The sequence below is a fragment of the Notamacropus eugenii genome, chromosome 4 (genome assembly GCF_028372415.1).
Source record: "Notamacropus eugenii isolate mMacEug1 chromosome 4, mMacEug1.pri_v2, whole genome shotgun sequence".
NCBI classification, from domain to species: domain Eukaryota; kingdom Metazoa; phylum Chordata; class Mammalia; order Diprotodontia; family Macropodidae; genus Notamacropus; species Notamacropus eugenii.
In genome coordinates, this window is record NC_092875.1 from 395,259,676 (window position 1) to 395,282,228 (window position 22,553).

Consider the following 22,553-nt stretch of genomic DNA (forward strand, 5'->3'; position numbering starts at 1 on the left):
TTGCTAACTGTTATGAAGCTAGTAAATGGTAGAGCTGGGACTCATATTGGATTTCTGTGTCTCAAGTCCAGTACCCTGTGCTTGTTTATGGCTTGGCCATGTTTACCCTTCTCTCTAAAGAAGCCACATTTGACCTCTTTAGAGGTAAATAATTTCAGTTGTTTGCTCTGGCATTTTGAGGTGAGCTGTGGGCCTGGTCATTTTTTAACAGTAAAATTCTTTGTGCATAGAATTCTCAAAAATCATTTGTTACAGCCATAACTATATATACTATATATACTAACCCTAAATGCGCTCTTTGGGATGAACTCACTTTCTATGTTTGCATGACTTGAAAAGTTGTTGCATAGTACAGAAGTGCCATCAGCAAAAACTGTTCTAAAAAAATCAATTTGATATGTTTTAAATCCATAATAGGAAGTGAACCCTTAATCTTAGAAAGCATCAGGTATCTGACTCCAATTTAAATGTATGTGAATATCTAGTATAAGTGTTAATTACTTAGGGCATTGGGGCATTGGAGATTTGGTTTGCTTATTTTCATGTGTTTATTCAGAGAGAGAGGGAAAGAAGGAAGAAAGAAAAATAAAATGAATGAATTTTCTTATTTGTGCTAGCTGGGCCCTGGTTTGAAGATCTCAGTTAAAGGTGTCATCAGATGGAGTCCCAAACAAGTCATCCACACATGGTAGGAAAAGGACCAGGAAAAACAGATTCACAGAAAAGGGACCGTTGGGGTTTGTAGGCTTTCTCAGTAGAAGAGATTGTTAAGAGTTTTTAATGGGTTTGTTTTTTTCTTCTTTTGTTATTGGACCAATGAAAGGCATTGGTTTCTTCGAAGTTTATGCATTGTATGAAGGACTTAGTACCTTTTTGAAAAGAAACAGACTGTTACAAAAGAAGACAGCAAAAAAACTTCATAGGATCTTAAGGTTTTTGCCTTTAAGAAATACATTTCTGCCAGTTTCCCCTTCAGAAGCTTGAAAGGTTACACAAGAAACAAACAAACAAAACAAAGGCCAACCAGTCTTGTTGGTAGCAAGTGCTATTGTACTCTTTTTACCCACCTAGAGGAAGAGCTTTAACAACAGGATTGGAAACTTGGGATCAGATAGATGCCATCCTTCCATATAAGACTTGATGTAGATGGAAATATTAATTTGAGAACTTCTGGGAATCTCCTTTGGCAGTGTCTTTGATTTGTGTATTTTACAATCCCTTGCTCTAAGAGAAGACTCCAAAGAAATTAACACCAGACACGGATGTTCACAGTGAATAATTCTCTTCTGCATGAACCTTTGTTATGTCAGCATAGACATTTACTCCTTAGTTGAGCTCTTCATGGGTCACGTGTACAGTAGTTCAGTAAGTTAGCCAGCTGTAAGAAATAACTGAATCTTTTGGAGTGTCCTTCACTCCTACTAGAGGTTGTGACAGAAGTGAGTGTGTCTTGTACTAGTGCTACGGAAGCAACATAGACTTGGAGTAAGAATGAGCAGAGTTCAAATCCTCCCTCCGAGGGGTATGTGACCCTGGGGCAGGTTTAGCACCTACCTCACAGAGTGGTTGTGAGGAGCAAATGAGATAACATACATTAACTGCTTAGAAAACCTTAAGGAGCTATATAAATGTCAGTTGCTACTGATGTGCTAATTTTCTTTGATTCCACAGCAGTGAAGTAATTAAACAGACACACACACACACACACACTCATGCATGCATGGGCATACAACAGTTGTTTGTAACAATAGGAAAGTCATGTTTATGCCATTTATAAAGTCAAGTCAACAAACATTTATTAAGCACCTACTATGTACCAGGCACTGTGCTAGGGACTGGAAATACAAAGAAAAACAAAGAATAATTGATGCTGTCAAGAATCTCACAGTCTAATGGAGGAGACAACTATGTACCAAAAAATACAGACAACATAAAACATGGATTATCAATAGAAATAAGGCCCTGACAGTAAGGACGATCAGGAACGGCTTCTTGGCCGAAGGGATTTGAGCTGGAATCCAAAGAACTCCTAGAGGCAGAGATGAGGAAGAAGAGAACTGCACATGTCCAGGGGACAGCCAATGAAAATTCCTCAAGTCTGGACAGAGGGGGTCTTGTGGGAAAAACAGCAGTGACAGTGTCATGGATCACAGAGTACCCAGAGGGGAGTGAGGTGTAAGAGGACTAGAAATGTAGGAAGGGGCCAGATTAATATTAACTTTAAAGCCAAACAGAGGAATTTATATTTACTCCTGGCAGTGATGGAGGATGCCACTGAAGTTTATTGGAGAGTGGAATGACATACCTAGACCTTCACTTTAGGAAGATCAATCTGATAGCTAAGTGGAGAACGACCTAGAGGGAGGTGAGACTTGAGGCAGGGTATTGCAAGTCAGGCATCCAGGAGTAAAGCAATGAAGGCCTGCACTTGAGTGATGCTAGTGTCAGGAAAGAAGAGGCCATATCTGATTGATGCTACAAAAGTAAGATCTATAGGCCTTGACATCAGATTGAATATAGGAAGGGGAGAGGATGGAGGGGAGAAGGAAGAAACAGTGAGGTGATGGCTTATGCCAGGGAGAAAGAATGAGGAGTTGAGGGTGACACCTCAGTTGCTGAGCTTGGGTGACTAGAAAGATGGTGGTACCTTCAACAATATTATTAGGTAAGTTAGGAAGAAGAGAGTTTTAAGGAAAAGATAATAATAAAGATAAATCCAATTTCAAATGAAACAGATAGTCATGATAAGAATATAAATAAGCCATGTAGCATAGTGAATAGAAGGTCAGTCTTGAAACCAGGAAGATCTGGGTTCAAGTTCTGTATCTGATACCTACTGGCTGTGATCCCAGGCAAGTCACTTAGTGTCTGAGTGCTCAAGGCAACTCTCTGAGACTATAAGTCTGATCAACTTCCCTCATGTGACATTTCCCTCTGCCAGTGAAATCATCCCTGTCCCTATCTCTGCCTTCAAGGAGCTTACACTACAATAGGGCAGGACACCTGTCGGTCTATGTCATAACCAGGAAAGAGTCACCAAGGCAGTGAGTAGAGCCGTAAGATGATATCTGGTAGACCCTTTCCTGAAGCAGTGATAGCATGTATTTGGTTACTCTTTCAGTGCAAGAGAATGCTATGCCTTTGGCTTCCTAGAAGATTCAGGTGACCAGGAGCAACTTGATGTGGAGAGCTCTCCGCACTCAGGATAGCACAGCCCACAGAGGGGGGCCTGGAGGTCTGGTTGGAAAGGGCAGAAGCATCAGGGTGGCAGAGCCGGTATATAAAATTAAGCCTTTTTCAAGGTTACCCTCAGTGATTCCATTGGGGAATTTTTTCCAATTTAATGTTTCTGTATTATAGTAGTTTTTTCTTTAAACAATCATGACTTGTCAGAGTTAAAGTGGGACAGGTGATAAAAATTCCCATTACTTCTTTGTAATAATTTAATCGGCCAGGATCCTTAGAATGGGAAGCTGAAAATCCAGCAGTGACAAACAGGGAAATACTAGGAGCACCAAAAATTAATTTGTGTCTCGGGATAGAAGAAAAATTAGCTTAATCTCTCAAGTTAATTGTAACTTAAATACCTTAAAGTTTTCTCAGCCTTGTGTCAAGGCTGGGGATGATCCATTTAACTTGTGTTATATAGCAACTATATAGTTCAATTAATAGTTTGATGTTGCCAGAAACAAGTTTTATAGGTTTGTTGTCTGTACCTTTTGATTTATATAATCATGAACAACAAGGCTGCTAGTGAAGATTTGGGAAGATTCTTTTGCATACCCTAAGCATAATAATAGATGAAAGAAATTTTAACATTCCAAGAGCCTTGGGAGTTTTGAGCTAATAAAGTGAAGGCTAATGCTTGTCACTTGGCATTTTAGTGATTTCTTTTCCCCCTCTCCCATCACAGTAATATCCGATGTTTTAAGATTGACCAGCCTTCAGCCGGTGATGCTTCAGGAGCCCCAGCAGTGTGGAGCCATGGCTACACAGAAGCCTCAGGTGTAAAGAATAAGTAAGTGGATGACTTTGAAATAACATGTGACTCCTGCCTTCTTCTCACAGTCCAAGTGAAAAAGAAGAAGAACCCAGTGCTTGCTTTTCTTATACAAAATTCATTGAAGGATGTTCTCCCCAGAGTGAGATGGTACCTTGACTCCTATTTGTACTCTAAGCTAAGCCTTCACTGCTGGGCCACTCATACTCTTTCTTTGTTAGAGAGGTTGCTAGGAGATGATGTGACTGACATGTTGTGTCTCTGTAAGATGCCAGTATTTAGAGAAGGCCCAAGTGCTGAAATGGATTTCTGCTTTTTGGAAAAGCCCCTTTATCTTCCTCTACAGCCTGCTTACCAAGCCAAGCACGTAAGACCACTAAAAGAGGAGTGGCCTTGATTTTCCATAGTCTATGTCCCTTAAATTGTTGACCAGTTGATTGTTTTGTGGGGCTGTTTTGTTGTTTTTACTTGCTATCTAAAGTGGCCCCTGGCAATACTCAAAACCTGCTTCCTGCACTATGCCTTGTGTTGTCAGTGGGTCCCTGCCCATTTTCATTTCTGATTTTTTTCTTTTTCCACCAGTTTGCCTTTTCTTTTGGGTCAGCATACTGGTTTTCTTTAGACTACCAGAAATAATCTCTGTGATCTGTTGTTTTGGTAATTTTTGACCCCTGAAGGTTTGAGGGGAGTGTGAACTTAAAGAATCTTAGCAATTAGTAGATTTTAATATTACATAAAAAAAGGAAGTTTTAAAGCCCTCAGGAAGACGGTAAGAATCACTTCCCTGCCCTCCAACTTTGAATACTGACTGTAAAGAAAGCTAGTGGATTAAGCAGAGGCTCTTTGAATCATTCCTATTGTGCCAACTGCTCTCCCTTCGTACAGTAAGGAGAAGCAACTCAAGCTGTGAAACATTGATCCTTTTCTTTCTCTCCTTGAGGGTTAGATGTGATGGTGTCATATCTTTGGTAGCTAAAGACTCAGGATCCCCATCATACCCACTGTTTCGTTTTCCATCTTGTTGACAATGGAGGCACAGGGGAAGTGAGGGCAGTTTACCCACCTTCCCTCTGAAGTGTCGCTATTGCATAATTTCTGTGTGCTTTACATTTAATTTCATTGCAACAAGTAAGAATAAGTAGCATATTTATTAGACAAGCTTCTATTTCTAGTTTTTTTAAAAAGAATTGTCATTTGTTTGGTTAAAAAACCCTAACTTGATTATAATCATTCAACCAAGCATTTATTAAGTGCCCCTTATATGAATGAAGATATGTGAAAAAACATTAAACTTAGGGTACTGTTCAAGATGCAAGACTACAGAAATAAAATATGTTGTCATGTACTCATTCATATTGATTAGGGCTTAAGAGCTTGATTTAAATAGGGATTTTTCTTATGCCTACCTAATTATTCCTTCCTGAGTAGTTTTCCCTCCTTTGAATAGTAACTACTTTGCTTATGGAGGCTTCTCATTTACTTTGTTCTTTGCACTGAGCTCACCTAGGCTGAAGGTGCAGAGCTGTCTGTCTTCTAATGTGTTTCTAACTATTTGGAGGAATCCTGAGGAATAGCAGAGATTGTATACTGTATTCTTTTTCATTTAACTTGGTCTTCTTAAGGAAAAGGTGTTTTTTTGCAACAAGTCTAAGATTACAAAAGAAGGAAATTCTGTTCATGAACATTGTTAACCAGTCAGCAGTTTCTTGAAAAATATTTCTCCGGAATATAGTGTCTGGCTTAAAGTAGTTTTCACTTGAAAAGAAAATGAGACATTAAACAAAGAAAGACGTCTTAGGAGCTTGAGATACTCTTTAACTTTCCCACTGGGTGCTGTGTAACTCTAGATGAATTACTGCTTTTCAGAATGAAAGAGCACCATTAGGTGCTTACTATTTGTAAAGCATTTAAGGTACAAATAATTTCTGTTTTCAGAGAGCTTACATTCTCCTTCTAAAAGGAGGAAGAAATACATAAAGGAGATCTCAACTGTATGTCAATTGCAGCTGTTATTAGAGTGCTTCATGGAGATTAATTAAGATCAGCTAATTAATAATTAAAATTAAGGAAAGGCATATGCACAAAGAAAAATGAAAGTTGTTAATGGTAGGAGCAGATCAGGACCCCATATATTTGTACCTCCTCACACCATTCTCCTTTCTGGTTTCCATTTTAAGAGTAGAAATATCAGAAGAGAAAGGGAAAAGGGGGAGATAGTGTCCACAAATTAAAGGATAAAATATTCTGATTACCCTTCCCCAATAGGACATAAGTTGGGACATAAGATAAAATGGTTCAAACTAGCTTAGATACTTGTTCTAAATTTGATTATGTCATTAAGTTTATCTCCTGTATGTGGAATCTCAATGAATGAGGCAACACATAACTGCATAATCTCTAATGTCACCTGAACTGCCATAGTTTTCATAAGAAGATTGTGTGCCAGGTACTTGTGAGATGCAGACTTAGCTGTAGGCATCCCACTTGTGACAGAAGCAGAGGAAAGGAAGCTTCACCATACTTCCACTCTTAAAACTAGCATCCAGTGCTGGAGAGGGAGAAGGAGAGAAGAAAAAGGGGAAAGAGTATGGAGAAAGAAAGATGAACAAAGTTAACCTTCAGTATTTGGTCCCCCTCTTACCCCTTTTTTTTCACTTTGTTAAGGTTGTGTGTTGCAGCCCTGTCAGCAAATAATTTCTGTGACAACCGAGAGGCTCTCTATGGAGTCTTTGATGGAGACCGCAATGTAGAAGTGCCGTATCTTCTACAGTGCACCATGAGTGACATTCTGGCAGAGGAACTACAGAAAACAAAGAATGAAGAGGAGTATATGGTCAACACTTTCATCGTCATGCAAAGGTGAATCTCAGAGCTGCTTGAGCCATCCGTGGTAGTCATAACTCAGTCATTCATCAACAAGAATTTATTCAACATTAATTATGTGCCAGGCAAATTGTGAAGGGGTACAGAGACAGAAGTGAAGCAGTTACTATCTGCACGGAGCTTACGTTCTAATGGGGAGGTTCTAATGGGGTTTCTTTGGGAGGTCTTCTGCCATTGTGTTTGTCTAGGAAAAAGAAATTGTCATGTATGTACATGTCCTTAACACATTATTATTAGAGTGTATGCTAGTTTCAGAGCTCTAAGGACCTCATGTGAGCTATTCTAAGCACCAGGGTCTCTCCTGTACCTTAAAAAGTCCAGCTCAGTTTCAAGCTTATTACCCTTTCAGAGTATTCATTATGTAGCTAAGCAAATGTCCTCAGGCACTTCGAATCTACCTGCCACTGATCCCTGGGCACCTGTGGTCCCTAGCCTTGCTATAGAATGGACATGAAGCTGCAGAAATGATGGGGACTTCTTAGAGCTCCCCTAGGACCTTCCTGAGTTTGGGATCTGTATTTAAAGATTGTGTTTCTATTCTATATTGTCCATCTTTATGAAACTCTTTCCAACATTAAGGGATGGTGCAACCTGTGCTTTTTTCAGAGTTGAGATAGTAACATTTTACACCAAAGAGTTGTGTTTCTTCCACACCAGTTCCATGTCAAAAGCACAATGTGTTAGACCCTATGTAGGAATAATGTTGGCTGTTCTTTGGGAGGTATGAAATGTTGTTCCCATTGGTATGCACCGGGGCGTCTGACTCTAATTAAAATAGAAGGTAAGGATAGGAGGAACAAACTCTAGTCACTTCTAATCCAGTACCTTGTCAAGAAAAGCTCAATACTAGCTATTTTTAATCTTTTCCATTTAATGAGACCCTTTAGCATTCTGGAAGCCTATGGTTCCCTATTCCAAGTGTTTTAACGTGTGTGTGTGTGTGTGTGTGTGTGTGTGTATGTTCACAGACCCCAGGTTAAGAACCCCCTAACATAAAGAAGCAGGTGAAGATTCTTACCTACTACCTCTAGAGCCAGAAGCTTCTTATGAGATCTGCTATTGCAAACAGGACACGGGGTCATTACAATGGGAAAAGTAACTTCCCCTCCAGTTTAAATACAAGGGATCCCTCATTCAAATGGTTGCTCATTCCTTTGTCACTTTGAGTCTATAAATTCTGTACTGCAAATACTTGCAAGATGGGGCCAGGAAAAAAGGAGAAGTATTTATATTAAAAACGTCATAGAAACAATAACATTCTTCTTCTCGATTTCTGGATCTTCTTTCCTTCTCCCAACCCTCGCCCTGAATCCCCATCCCTGCCTCAAGAACTCTGTGCTAGATTGTAATCAAGGGAGGAAGGTTACATACTGAGTTGCTCATAGTTGGAATCAGATTCCCTGGGGACCAGTTTGTAGGGATTTTTTAAAGACCTCTGTGGAACTAAGATGGTGGGATGTACTGTTTCCCACCCCCTGCATCTTCCAGGCCCTTGTTGTACAGCCTCCTATTAACCATTGACCACTGGGGTGTGAAGTACAACTACTAAGATACATGCCTACCATTTTCTTTTTGTCCCAGTGGTAGCCTCTGAACAAAAAAGGAATGTTATCGTATAATTAGCTAGGAATCATGTAATAGCTAAAAAGAAATTAACAGATAAAGCTCCATTATTCCTGGGAAGGTAGGCTTTTCTCTAATTAATTTTTCTTTTGAGGGATATTAAGGCAAGGGGGTGCAGGGCATTACAAGTAGTAACCCTACTCGTACCAGAGGTTCTCTGTTCCCTAGGTTTGCTATCCTGGTGCTTTTCACTAGCGTCATCCCTTCACTTAATCTGATGACAAGGAAAAGCTTCGTTTCCTTGAATTGAAGGCTAGAGCCTCACTTACTGTGGCAGGGCCTGTGAGCCTCTTCTGGAAAGTAATAGCCACGGACAATCAAGAGCTCCAGAACCTGAATTCCAGACATCTGTTCCTCATTTTTCTCATTTGTTAATGGAGCATGCCACATGATAGAGTTTGAAGTCTTGAGAAGAAATGTAAATTCTTTAGTCACAGGATCCTAGTGCATAAATGACTTTAACTTGAGTTTCATTCCTAACTCTTCCATAAATTAACCCAAGGCAAGTGAATTAATCTTACACTCCCCATTTGTGAACTGATGGTGTTTCTCTTACCTTCCTATTGCCCATAAAGGGATAATATGAGCATAAATGATATGAGGAATAACTTAGCTAATAGTGCTTGATCTGGTCCTGAGGTGTTTGTCAGAACTTGCAGATGCAGCTGGTGTCCTAATGGGTCTGTGGATTAGTGACCACAATTAAAAGGTTAAATCAGAAGTCCTAGAACAGACGATGCCAGTCTTCAAAAGTTCTGTCGTATAGGGCAGGAAAATGGATTGCCCAGGACTTCAAGGCAAATACCAGCACACTTTCTCTCTCTATCTCTCTCTGGGTCTCTTGTCTCTGTCTCTCTCTCTGTCTCTCTGTCTCTGTCTCTCTCTCTTTTTCTCTTTCTCTCTTTCTCTTTCTGTGAGTCAGTGAATTTTTAAGTGTGTACATATCTACATATAGGCCCTCCTTTTTTTAGTAATTGACCCTTTGGCTTCCTAATCTTAGGCCAGAGAATGGAAACGAAAGAAACAAGTTGCTTGGTGTCTTGAGAATGTAGTACTTGAGGAGTGTGTGTGATTTGTGTAGTCAGCTGTATTCCAGTTGATTTCCCTGGCTTTTAGTGCTAAAGTAACTCTTCCCACCAGTTATGTTGAGATTCCTTTTTGAATCAATAGGCATGTAATATGTTAAATTCCACACTAACTTTCTTCCTCCAGGAAGCTTAGGCATGTTTTGATGAAAAGAACCTGAGTTGAATTCTAGTGAGTTCTGCAGGGCTTTTCTGCCTTCTACCCTGGGCCCAATTCTGTAGTCCCTCCATTCAAAGGAATAAAACTAATACTTGAGGTTTCTTTCCCCTCAAATTTTAGGAAACTTGGAACTGCTGGGCAAAAACTTGGGGGCTCTGCTGTGCTGTGTCATATAAAGCATGATCCTGTGGACCCAGGAGGATATTTCACCTTGACTTCTGCCAACGTGGGAAAGTGCCAAACAGTTCTGTGCCGGAATGGAAGACCGCTGCCTCTGTCAAAGTCGTACATCATGAGCTGCGAAGAGGAGCTGAAGAGGATCAAGCAACACAAAGCCATCATCACGGAGGTGAGGACAGACCTGCCCTGTCAGCATTGAGGTGACATGACATGAGACTGAATCCTAAACCCAAGTGGCATGTATCAGATTATCTTCAGACTGATCCAGAGATGTTTTTAGGGCATTGGGTTACTAAGTGCCGAATCTCATTTGTAAAATGGGGAGAATGATGGCACCTATCTCACAGAGGCTGCTTGGCAACGCAGTGAATAAGAGTGCTAGACTAGAAGTCAGGAAGGCCTGAGTTCAAATCCTGCCAAAGACACTTAGCAGCTATGTGACCCTGGGCAAGTCATTTAAGTCCTGTTTGCCTCAGTTTCCCCATTTGTAGAGTGAAGATAACAACAGCAGCTACAACTTCCCAGGGTTGTTGTAAGAATCAAATGTTTGTAAAGTTCTTTGTAAACTATACACAGTTATTTTAAGTGCTTATTTCTGCTGTTGTCCTTGTTGTGGCTAAAGGTACTCTGCAAGACCTTAGAACACTGTATAAAATATCAGCTATTGTCACTATTATTATCTTTTTCAGTGACATCAAGAAACACTGGTAACCTAGAGTATCTCAATAGTAATACCACCAGTTTATACCTAAGCTCTTAGTTTTTATTATTTCTTTGCTTAGGTTTGCTTGCTCCAGGATTTATTAATGAGGTTCTATTGTAACCTCAGGAGATTTTTCAGCTTTAAACTTTTCCTCTTGCCTGTTCATAGAATTATGCTACAGCTTCAGTGTAATTATTTTCTTCCATCTCCAACATAGGTGAGACAGTTATAACGTTTCTTTGCTTTTTAACTGTATCATTAGTTAAAATCCTTTAGCTGAACTTCGACTGTCTTCTACTAAATTCCACCATATAATACTTTGGATAAGGGTGTTCCAGTAGAAGTATAATTTTTTTTATCCTTTCTATGATGCAAACAGGAAAGTGGATGCTATGAGCAATTCTGATATGTTAAGGAACTGATACAAGTTTAAAGAAATAAGTACCAGGGATGACTTGGGAATTGGACATTTCTTGCTTTAAAACTCCCAATGAAATTTTTCCTTGATTCTTTAAAAGAATTCTTTTCTCCCTTGCTCCTTTCTATTTGGTGTTTTTTTGTTCGTTTGTTTACTGTCAGCATTAAACGAAGTGGGATTGGGATTTCATTGAGTCCTGTACTTCCAAAAGGATAGAAAATTTTCTCCTTTTGTTGTGTCTGGTAGAGCAAAATATAAAAGGTCCGTGAGTTGGTGCTCCATTGGTACAAGGAAGGTTTGCCCTTAATTTGTACCCGTAAGAAAAACTGGTCAGGGAGGAGGCAGATGTGGGATACTAGAGGATAGGATACTTTCAGAGAACTGGTGGGGAATTAAAACTTTGTTTGCAATTCTTTTATTTTTAGCTTATAATACTTTGTACAAAGTTACTCTGTTTTAGAGTAGAGCATGGCAGTTCTCTCTGTATTGTCTCTATTGGAAACACCTATTGAAGTCAAACTTTATAAATTAAGATGAAAATCTACCATCAGTAGATCACAGAAGAGCAAATAGCTAAGAATATTAGCTGAAGAAGGCAGACCAGCTGATTGTAAAAGCAAAAGCCATTCCCCAGTTGATAAATGGTCAAAGAATAGGAACCCACAGTGTACAGAAGAATCCTAATCTATCAGTAGTCACATGAAAAAATCCTCAAATCACTAGTGGCTGGAGAAATGCATATTAAAGCAGTGCTGAAATACTACCTCACACCTATCAAATTGGCTAACATGACAGAAAAGGAAAATGGCACATGCTGGAGGAGATGAAGAAAAATTAGAATGCTAATGGAGTGTTTGTGGAGTTGTGAACCAGTTCAGCTATTCTGGAAAAAAATTTGGAACTATAAAGCTGCATACTCTTTTACCCACTACTGGGTCTATATCCCAAAGATATTGAAGATAAGGAGAAAGGATCTGTATGTACAAAAATATTTATAGCGGTTCTTTTCATGGTGTCAAAGAATTGGAAATCAAGGGAATCAGTTGAAGAATGGTTGAACAATTTGTTGTATACAATTGTAATGGAATACTTTTGTGCTATAAGAAATGACAGGCAGGATAGTTTCAGAAAACCTTGGGAAGACTTATATGAATTCATGCAAAATTAAATGAGCAGAAGCAAGAAAGTTGTATACAGTAACAACAATATTGTAAGGATGATAAACTGTGAAAGACTTAGCTACTGCAATCAAGACTGTGATCGGAAACAGTTCTGAAGGTTCCATGATGAAAAACGCTCTCTACCTCTAGAGAGAGGTCTGAATGTATTATTGAAACACACTTGTTTAAACTTTATTTTTCTCCTTTTTTTGGTCTCTATTTTCTTTTGCAGCATATAAAGATATATGTTTTGCATGACTTCACATGCATAATTGATATCAAATTGTCTGGAGTGGGAAGGAGAGAATTTAGAACTCATTGAATAAATGAATGTTAAAAAAAATTACATGTAATTGGGAAATATTTAATGAAATAAAATGCGGTGAAAAAAAATTTTTTAGAAAAAACTGCCATGAAAATGAAATTGAAATGAAAGTTGATACATTTATATACCAGTATGAGTTGCTGAGGATGACACAGTAGAGAAATTCCAGGGTGAAGTTAAATCAGCATATACTCTGACACTTGGTAACTTCGGTGAAAAGGAAAGAAATGGCAAGGATTATAGAAGAAAGGAGAGAGGAATTCATTACTCAGGAGAAAAAAAAGAGAGACCAAAGAGTTGTAGATCACACAGAAGTCTCATATAATAAACACTTTCAAAAAAGGAAGAAAAAAGAATTGGTAGGTACTAGAAATGGAAAGCACCAAATAACAGCACAAAGAATTAAACAGATTATGTCTTTAACAGATGGGAAAAGACTTATTATAGATGTGGGAGTTATCTTTGAGTCAGCTGTCTGCAGTAGAAGCTAAGATCAGAATTTATAATAAACCAAAAGAAAGAATTGTCATGAGAAAAGGATATGGAATACAGTTAAAAGTATTTAACCGTGAATTATTTAAATAAGTGATTGCCAATAAAAATGGAAAATGGGCAACAGAAATTATATTGGCACCAAATGTAATCATTTCATCCAGAAATTAAAACTATTATAAATTAATTTCTATATTAAGAAGACCAAGAGTGAAAAGGCCTCCAAGTCAGCAAACATTTGACTTACTTGCCACATGGAAAAATGTGACTGCCCATGACAATACCAATGTATGATATGAACTGTCTATAAAATCTCACACAAAAAAAGACAATTATGAGCTGTTTGGAGTAGGCCTAACACCAATATCCTGTTAATTTAGGTTCAGTTTTAAGATGAAGTTAGGTATGCCAACTCTGGACTCAGGAAGACCTGAGTTCAAATGTGGCCTGAAACTTAATAGCTGCGTGACCCTGGGCGAGTCACTTAACCTGGTTTGCCATAGTTCCATCATTTGTAAAATAATCTGGAGAAGAAAATGGCAACTCATTCAGTGTCTTTGCCAAGAAAACTCCCAGTGAGGTCATGGAGAGTCTATGGAAACTGAAAAATGACTGAATAACAGCTACAAGGTCATTAAATAAATAAGTCATTAAGTGGTTAACAAAAAGAGGCTTACTCTGCCCTAACAGAACAAGGATTTCCAACAGGAACATGTGAAACTTCTCTTCAGCTTTAGTGGATGGAGCCTCCCTTGTCTCCTCATGAAAGTACATCTATCTAGTCAGCAGGGCAGACACCCACCAAGACTGAGAAGCCTGGATTCCGTGTAGGAGGAACTTGGAATGTTTTTAAGTATCAGAAATTCATGTCAGGGGAAGCAGAGGCCAGTCAGGTCCTAGGGACAGCTTTGTCTCTTCTTAGGGAGAAATGTTGGTGGATGAGTTTTATCACATTATCATTATTACCTCATAAAGCAAAGAAAGGTAAAATCAATTTAAAGCAAGCCGGGCAAGATGTCCAACTAAGCAAAATTATTCCAAGGGCATTCAGGGTGAAAACAGAAAAAAGGACTACAGACAGAAGAAAAATAGAAAAGATTTGCAAAAATTTTTGCAGCAGACTTTTGTCCATCAGGCATAGTGGAGCTGCCACACCTGGGCCCTAACCTCACAGTCCCTGAAGTACATACATGAGAAGTAGAGATGGCATTAAAAGGAACAAAGATGGGGAAAGTTGCTGAATTGGATCAAACACATATAGAAGAGGTCTTGGATGGAAGTGATACAGTTGTGAAGGCATTGTAGGATTGGTTGACAAAGTACTTAAAAGGAAGGAAAGACACCAGAGGAAAAAAAACCTCAGACCGTTTTCATACCAGGAAAAGTGTCCAAGAAAATATCAGTAACTACTGACGTCCAGGCCTGCTCTCTCATCAATAGAAAGTATTTATGAAAACACCCTTGATGAGGGTATCAGTAGTGAGCAAGTAGGCTTTTGCAAACAGTGTTCAACACCAGACCATCGTACAATTGACAACACCGTGGAGAATAGAAGATCCCATTGTGTTTATCATTTGCTAATCGTGGAAAAAAAAATTCAACTTGGTGCAACAACAAGGTGTCTCCCATTCCTTCATCAAGATCATTGAGGATTCCTTGGAAGATTTCACATCAGAATCTTCTGATAATAAACTTCAAGAGACATAAAACAAAAGGAGAGAAAGATAAATGTTTGCCAAAAGTGTTCATGAGTGTAATAAAAAAGATCCAGGACAGAGTCCAGGTCAAGAAGGGACAATCACTGAGGAGAGTGAAATTCCCCAAATGATTCTGTTTTCAGATGATAATATATTGATTACCTTAAGCCCCAATGCATCACAGAGCCTCCTCAAAGAAATCTATAATTACTCAAAGAAGTTTGAGCTGTTTATTTTCACTGACGAGACAAAATGGATAAAGAATGTCTGTTGCCCACAGTTCAACATGCATCTATTAGACACCCTATATGAACTCAATCCAAGAAAGTACGTATGTAGCACAGGCTGAATTCCTTTCATGAGATTGCAAATCACTTTTATTCACCCCATAACATTAAAGACCCTTATTTTGAATATAAACATTTTACCAGTATTGCTGTATGTCCTCAAGACCTGGATCACTACAAGAAGAATTAAAGATAAGTCTCTCACAGAGAGAAATGGAAAGGCTAATGGTAGGTCTGAGCAGCCTGCAGCGAGGAACTCCAGAGAAGAACAAAAGGATAGGATATCATCAAGAAATCATTCGACAGAGAGGTTGGTGACAGGATATTCCCTGGGTACCTTTTCAATGTCAGGAGCAATGCCAGCTAAAATCCTGTTTTACAATAAGCCTTTCCCAACCCTTCTTAATTCCAGGACCTTCCGTCTGTTAATTATTTCCTATTTATCCTATGTATAGCTTTGTTTATATATGTTTGCTTTTTGTAGCTCCCTTTAGATTATAAGCTCCTTGAGGGCAGGGACTGTCTTTTGCCTTTTGTATCCCCATCACTTAACCACATTCCTGATACATTGTAGGCACTTGATAAATGTATATTGATTGGTTGAGAAAGACAACCAGGGCATTGGGTGGATCAATTGTGGTAACTCACGAGAGGGCATAGACAGAGATGCCCTGGATGGGTTATGATCTTCCTTATTGAAACAAGCTCCTTGAATCGATGACGTGACAGATATATCTATTTTAGTATTTGATTCTGAGTTAAGAAGAAGTTGGTGCTGGGAAGAGGCAGATACTTCTGGCGGAAAAGTTTCTTCAATGAGATGCTGGATCTCCTTTCCTCATTAAACTGCTACTGTCCTAACCCTACTTCATTACCAGAAGGTGTTTAACCTTGCTGGATGCAGCAGATTAAGGAGTATTAAAGTTAAATGGGGCCAGACCTAGAAATTAAAGTGTTAAAGCAGGGCTTACATGTGGAAACTGAGGAATTCAGTGTATAAGAATCTGGAGGGACTAGAAGTGTCCCTCTAAAGACAAAAAAGCTTTAAAAAAAAAGTCAAAACTGGGATACAATTATAGTGGCAAAAAAGAGCATTTTGGCAAAGATTTTGGCTAGGCAGAATATAGTCATTTTGAGATGTGAATGTACAGATATGTCTCCCCCTCAAAAAGTGTGTCATTGGTCTTCATAAAGTTAGACATACCAATCCCTCCTTCCATCTGCTTTTGTATTCTTTTAGTCTTAACCCTTGAAGGACTTCCTTAAAGATGTAAGTAACTTCTAGGCATGTAAAACTACTTTGTTTGCCACAGCCCAGCTGATGAGAATACAAACGTGCGTTCCCGGCGTTCACATTTGTAAGCCATAGGTTTGGAGGGGAGATGGGTGGCTTTTGAGAGAATTTTCTTTCTCCTCTAGAAGCCTGTAGGTTTATAGTGGAAGCTATTGATCCTACAAGAAGTCCGTCCTCTCCCAGTGTACATACTTGCATATATTAGTTTCAGTCTCCTTTTCTCTTAGCACTCCTCAGTTCTTATATATTCAGGGTACTACTTCTCTGCAAACTGGTGTCAGTTAAGGAGACTACCAAAAGATCTTCTCTCTTGTTCCTTGCTACCCTGGTATTGTGGGGCTTATGATGACAGCAGAGAGATAACAAAGGCCTTTGCTTTCCTGGATCAGATCTGCAGTGGTCCCTTCCCTGTGGATGGGGTGATGCTAAAAGGAGTCAGCACTGATGACTGCTGTGCAAGCTGACATGAAGTTGGCTTCTCACTCTGTCTTGTCTCTTCTCTCTCCTACAGGATGGCAAGGTGAATGGAGTAACTGAATCCACACGGATTTTGGGCTACACCTTTCTTCACCCAAGTGTTGTTCCCCGTCCCCATGTGCAGTCAGTGACATTGACACCACAGGATGAGTTCTTCATCTTGGGCAGCAAGGGATTGTGGGATAGCCTGTCCATCGAGGAGGCCATTGAGGCTGTGCGGAACGTGCCTGATGCCTTAGCTGCAGCCAAGAAGTTGTGCACCCTGGCCCAGAGTTATGGTTGCAGTGACAGCATCAGTGCTGTGGTGGTGCAGCTCAACGTCACTGAGGACAGCTTCTGCTGCTGCGAGCTTGGGGGAAGCGGGGTCCCCCCTCCAAGCCCAGGTATTTTTCCTCCCTCAGTCAATGTGGTGATCAAAGACCGGCCCTCTGATGGGTTAGGCGTGCCCTCCTCCAGTAGCGGCATGGCCTCTGAGATCAGCAGTGAGATCTCAACCTCAGAGATGAGCAGTGAGGTGGGATCCACAGCCTCAGATGAGCCTCCACCGGGAGTGCTGAGTGAGAGCAGCCCTGCCTACCCCAGCGAGCAGCGCTGCATGCTTCATCCTGTCTGTCTGTCCAGCTCCTTCCAGCGACAGCTCTCCAGCGCCACCTTCTCCAGTGCCTTCTCTGACAATGGCCTCGACAGTGATGATGAAGAGCCAATTGAGGGTGTCTTCACCAACGGCAGCAGGGTGGAGGTGGAGGTAGACATTCACTGTGGCCAAGCCAAGGAGAAAGACAAGCAGCAGCAGCAGCTGCTTCAAGTGCCAGCTGAGGCTAGCGATGAGGGCATAGTTATCAGTGCCAACGAGGATGAGGCAGGTCTGCCTAGGAAGATCGACTTCTGTGCCACAGGGACCATAGGGCGCAGGAGGGGTAATGGCTCCGTGGCCCCCCCGGAGAGGAGCCACAACATGATAGAGGTAGCTGCTGACGCACCTCTCCGAAAAACAGGGGGCTACTTTGCAGCTCCGGCTCAGCCTGATCCTGATGACCAGTTTATAATCCCACCTGAGCTAGAAGAGGAAGTCAAAGAAATCATGAAACACCATCAGCAGCAGCAACAGCAGCAGCAGCAACAGCAGCGGCAGCATCAGATGGACCAACTGCCAGACTATTATGACACACCACTATGACCCAGTGCAAGTACTGTTTAAAAATAATAATAAACTAACCAGAAAAGACTGAGTCCCAAGGGTCTTCCAGGCTCACATTAAACCAGGGGTTTTACTCCACTGTGTCCTCCCTCCCACTCTCCCTGACTCCAACATCTGCCTTTGCAGCTAATCCTGTAGGTTCTCTCCTTTGTTTGTTATTTTTTAATAATCACCACATTTCTTCTAGTGATGCTTTACCCATATGATTTTAACTGGTTAACCCTTCCCCTTCCCCTTTCCTCCTCCCCTAACATATCAGAAGTGTAAAGACAAAGAACAAAAGGTTTAATATATTGCAGAGAAACAGAAAATGATGATGTAATATTTTTTAAAAATGGCTTTGTTGTTGTTGTTTGTTTGGAAGACAGGGCAGGTTGCCAGTACTCAATGATTCAGTAATATTGTAATACTGTATTTCTTTGGGGGGGAGGCTTTTTTTTTTGTCTTGAAAATGATAGACATTTGTAGAATATGGAGACTAACTCCTAGGAGTTGCTTTACTCTGTCAGGTGACTGAAGTCACTGAGATTCACTAATTTTCTCTGAGAGAACAGTTGATTGGGAAATTATTACTGTAAATAGCTCAGTGTTGTATAGTGATGCTTAAAATGTTTTGTAGTCTCAGCATAAGGACACAGCCTGAATAACTGACTTTGTGTTCTCCTCCTCCCACCTCCCCTCAATCCCACCTTATTTATACCTGGCCCTCCAAGGACTTTGGTTCACATTCATTTTGTGGTGAGCCTAAGTGGCCAGACCAGCTATCTACAAATAAGGTGGTTCTTAGGCCACTGAATAACAGCCTTTGTCCAGTGGGCCTCTGATTTTTTTCCCTTCTCCTCTCCCTTATCTCAAATACCTACTTTTCCAGACATTTTTTATTTGTGTTCCTTATTGCTGCCACAACCAGCATGATTGTATAGAGCTCATTTAGATCATTTACATACCAAGAGTTATATTAAAGCAGAATGCACAAATGAACATGTCATAATTTTTGTTATAATAAATATAAAATTTACAAGTAATGGGCCCATATGCTTTTGTCTGAGCAGTCAGAAATATCTTAAAAACTATACTATGCACTCCAGGCTTGGAGGATTGGGGTGCTTTGGAGATGTTTGTGGTTTGTCAGATGGCCTCTATGCTGGTGAATATTAATCCTTTATATTTTTTTTAATTGATTATTTTTGAAAAGGGAAGCCAAATTTCCCCTAACTCTCCTGTTGGTTTATGTGACTAGTCTTGTAGCCTTGTCTGAGTAGGAATGGGGGAGGGATCAGAAGTTGTAACAGTTCTCCTTGTCCTGCAAACTCGTGGGATCATATGAGCATTTTATCATGCTATTTTCCACTTATGGTATAGAACTCAGAAGCTGCCTTCCTCATTACTCAGCATGGAGAGGAGATATTGTCAGGAACCATTATAGACCAGGAAGAACCCATGCAGCTTCAGAATCTCAACTGAACATGTCCATCTTATTTGTACAATTGTGCTTCTCTTTTGCACACATAGCCCCCTCCCATTTTGGACCCGCTGTGTTGCAAAGGATATCACTAGTCTTTCATATACAGAAAGACAGACACCCCTCTGCCCCAGATATCCTGTGACTTGTTGCTGTGAATAATGTCTTTACATCATGGTTCTTGTGGGAAGGCAATCTGTGAGCACTTAAGCTTTGTTTTTCTCCATTCAGGTAACCCAGCTGAGTTGATTGCCTTGAAAGTCTTGAGTAAGATTGTATTCATACTTCATCTGAGAGGTAGAGGCAAAGACAGGGACACCTGTACATGCCACACCCCTTGGCAACTTCGAAGGCTGGCGATAGGGTTCTACTCAGCCCAGCTCAGGTTAAGGGCAAGTTCCATAAGAAAAATAAAGGAGATGGCTCTCTTTAGGCATCCTCTGGAGCTATCTGCTTTCAACAGCAAACACTTCCTTAGCAAAGAGAAGGAGCCACCTCGGCCACCAACTAGCTGTAACCTTGGGCAAGTCACATACTCCCTAGACTTTTTCTCATTTATAAAATGACACTTCAGATGGACTCTGAAGTTTCTTCCTAACTCTAACATTCTAGGATCCCAGAGTCTCTGAGCCAGGACTATTCACATCAAAGCCTTCTCTTTCTCACACCTTGAGGGTTTTCCAGTCTAGCCCCAGGTAGACAGGTCCAGATAAGGTAAGTTTTTCATTCTACTTCAGAGCACTGAATTTTGCTTGGTATATATAGATCAATTCCAAGGTCAATCTCATAGGGCTCCCTATGAGAGTTATAAAAAACCTATGAGAGGTATAAAAATGGTTTCCAGCATTCCTGCTATACTTCACCGAAGTCCAAACACCTAGACTAGTGCCAGTTACTGTGGTTCCAGGGCATAGGATGGTGCCTGGCACAAAGTAGATGTTTACTGAATGTTTATTGATTGACTGATTTGACAGGAGGCCAAAGTGTACATCTGGATCCTATCTCAATCCACCCTAAAGGACAATCCAGAACTAGGCCAAGTGTGAAGATCACAGAATGAGAATGTTTATACCTCAGTGAGCATATGCAATGTTGAACTATGAAGTAGTGGTAGTGTGGCAGAAGCAGGACACTGGAGTCGTTGGTGGTGATCTATAAAGCCTGAAGCAATCCCATTCTCTCTAGAGAAAGTTTGATCCCCTTCCCACCCCCTATAAGTGGCATAAGAAGAGTTAATGAGATTTCTATTGACATTTTTGTGGTTTGTTTCATAGAGAAGCTTGCTAGGAATTATCTAGTCATTTAATTCCTATGTTCATAATAAAATCTATTCAACAAATATTTAGTGCCTACTACATGCAAAGCACTATTATAGGTGCTATGAATACAAAGTTAAAATGACACAGCCCCTGCCCTCCAGGAATTTAACATTCCAGTTTGCAGGAAGGAGAGAGATGACCTGTACACAGGTACAGTGTCCAGAGCCAAAGGATAGAGTGACCCCAAAGCCCCAGGGCCCTTGTGAGGAAGGGAAGACCACTTTCACCTGGGGGCATTTAGGGAAGGCTTCTGGGAGGCAATGGTATGTGACCTGATCCTTCAAAGGAGGGGATTCCAAATGACAGAGGAAAATCAGGTAAGTTCAGTCACGGGAGAGAGCCTGAACAAGTGCACTGAATTTGGAAGTGTAAAGTAAGATTTGAGGAATGTCTGATCCTGTGTGGATAGAGTGTGTGATGTGTAAAATAACTATGGAAAGTAATCTACTAGAGGCAGTAGCTAATGAGATTTTGAGGGCATGATATAATCAGATGGGTTCCTTTAGGAAGTTAATTTGGTATCTAGCTAGAATGGGTTATAGAAACGAGGGAAGGAGACTAGTTGGGAGGTTGTTATAGCCCAGGAAAAAGGTGAAGAAGGCATAACAGTGGAGGTAGAAATTGAGGTTTCTGTAGAGGCAGAATCAGCAATGGCAATTGATCATATGTAGAATGTGACAGGGAAAAGGAATCAAGATGATTCAGAGGTTTCCAGTATGAGTGACTGTAAGAAGATGGTACCATCCACAGAAATGTGGAATATGTGGAGTTCACTTTCAGACATGTTGAGTTTGAGACACAGGACATGCAAGTATCCCTGTGCAGCTGCACAGTTCCATGGCAGGGATGGAATTAGATAAGTACATGTGGGAGGAGATGAGTGCACCAGGGAAGTTTACATAGCAAAGAGAAGTAGAGAAAAATGTCATTGAACCTGAGGGGTGAGGTTAGTCACCAGGGTGGGATAGTAGAGATTCAGGGAAAGTCTGGAATTTATCCATTAGAATATTGAAAACCTAGGACAGCAGTTTCAGTGGAGTGATATGATTGGAACCCTATTATTTTATAATAATGGCTAAGAAATGCACAGATGGTGAGAAAGTAGAAGCAGGAGATAGAATGACCTTTTCAGGGGGTTAGCAGTGAAAGGGTGGAGATGTAGGACGCTAGCTCAAAGGGATAGAGGGGTCCAAGGGAGTTTTCTAGGGGAGCACCTGGGAAGCCAGATGACAGGACAGAATTTGGTGAATAGACTGATAGTGTGCAAGATTCTAAAGGAGAAGACAGGGAATGAGATCAAGGGCACAAATGGTGAGGTTAGCCTTGGCAGGAAGGTGCATGTCATATGCATCTAGAGCCAAAGAGGTTTTGGGATGTGGAAAAGCAGAGCTGTTGGAGGTTGTGAGGGATGGTTTCAGCCTTAGTAAAGTAGGAAACTAGGTCATTATCAGCACAAAAGGATTAGGGAATGAAGTTGGAGACTTGAAGGTTTGAAATGGATGGTTTGGGGAGTAATAAAGAAATAAGATAAATAATTTCCTTATAGCGGTGAGGACCCAGTTGAAATTAGGTAACCAGTTTGCAATCCTGTATGTTTAGCAACTCAGAAGACTGGTAATGGTAGTAAGATGGCAGGCCAAAGTAGCAAGGGAGTCCCGAATGTAGGACAGGGCCTTGACCTGACTAACTGAAGAGAGGACAGACATCCTGGAGGGAGTAAAATTTCAGTGAAGACAAAAATGCAAGTTTAGGAAGAGTGAAGTCATCACACAAGTGGAGCAAGAAACAGT

The 22,553-nt window shown here is 40.5% G+C and overlaps 1 protein-coding gene across 1 annotated transcript in view; it reads left to right on the forward strand.

Moving 5' to 3' along the window:
• The window catches only part of PHLPP1 (PH domain and leucine rich repeat protein phosphatase 1), a 299,915-nt gene extending 280,908 nt beyond the window's left edge, over positions 1-19,007 (forward strand). Inside the window, exons 14-17 of the mRNA XM_072605517.1 lie at positions 3,914-4,018; positions 6,665-6,859; positions 9,872-10,100; positions 16,819-19,007. Of these exons, the coding sequence (XP_072461618.1) occupies positions 3,914-4,018; positions 6,665-6,859; positions 9,872-10,100; positions 16,819-17,961 (1,672 nt within the window). The 3' untranslated portion in view covers positions 17,962-19,007. The remainder of the gene's footprint in view (positions 1-3,913; positions 4,019-6,664; positions 6,860-9,871; positions 10,101-16,818) is intronic.
• The last annotated feature ends 3,546 nt before the right edge of the window (positions 19,008-22,553 follow it).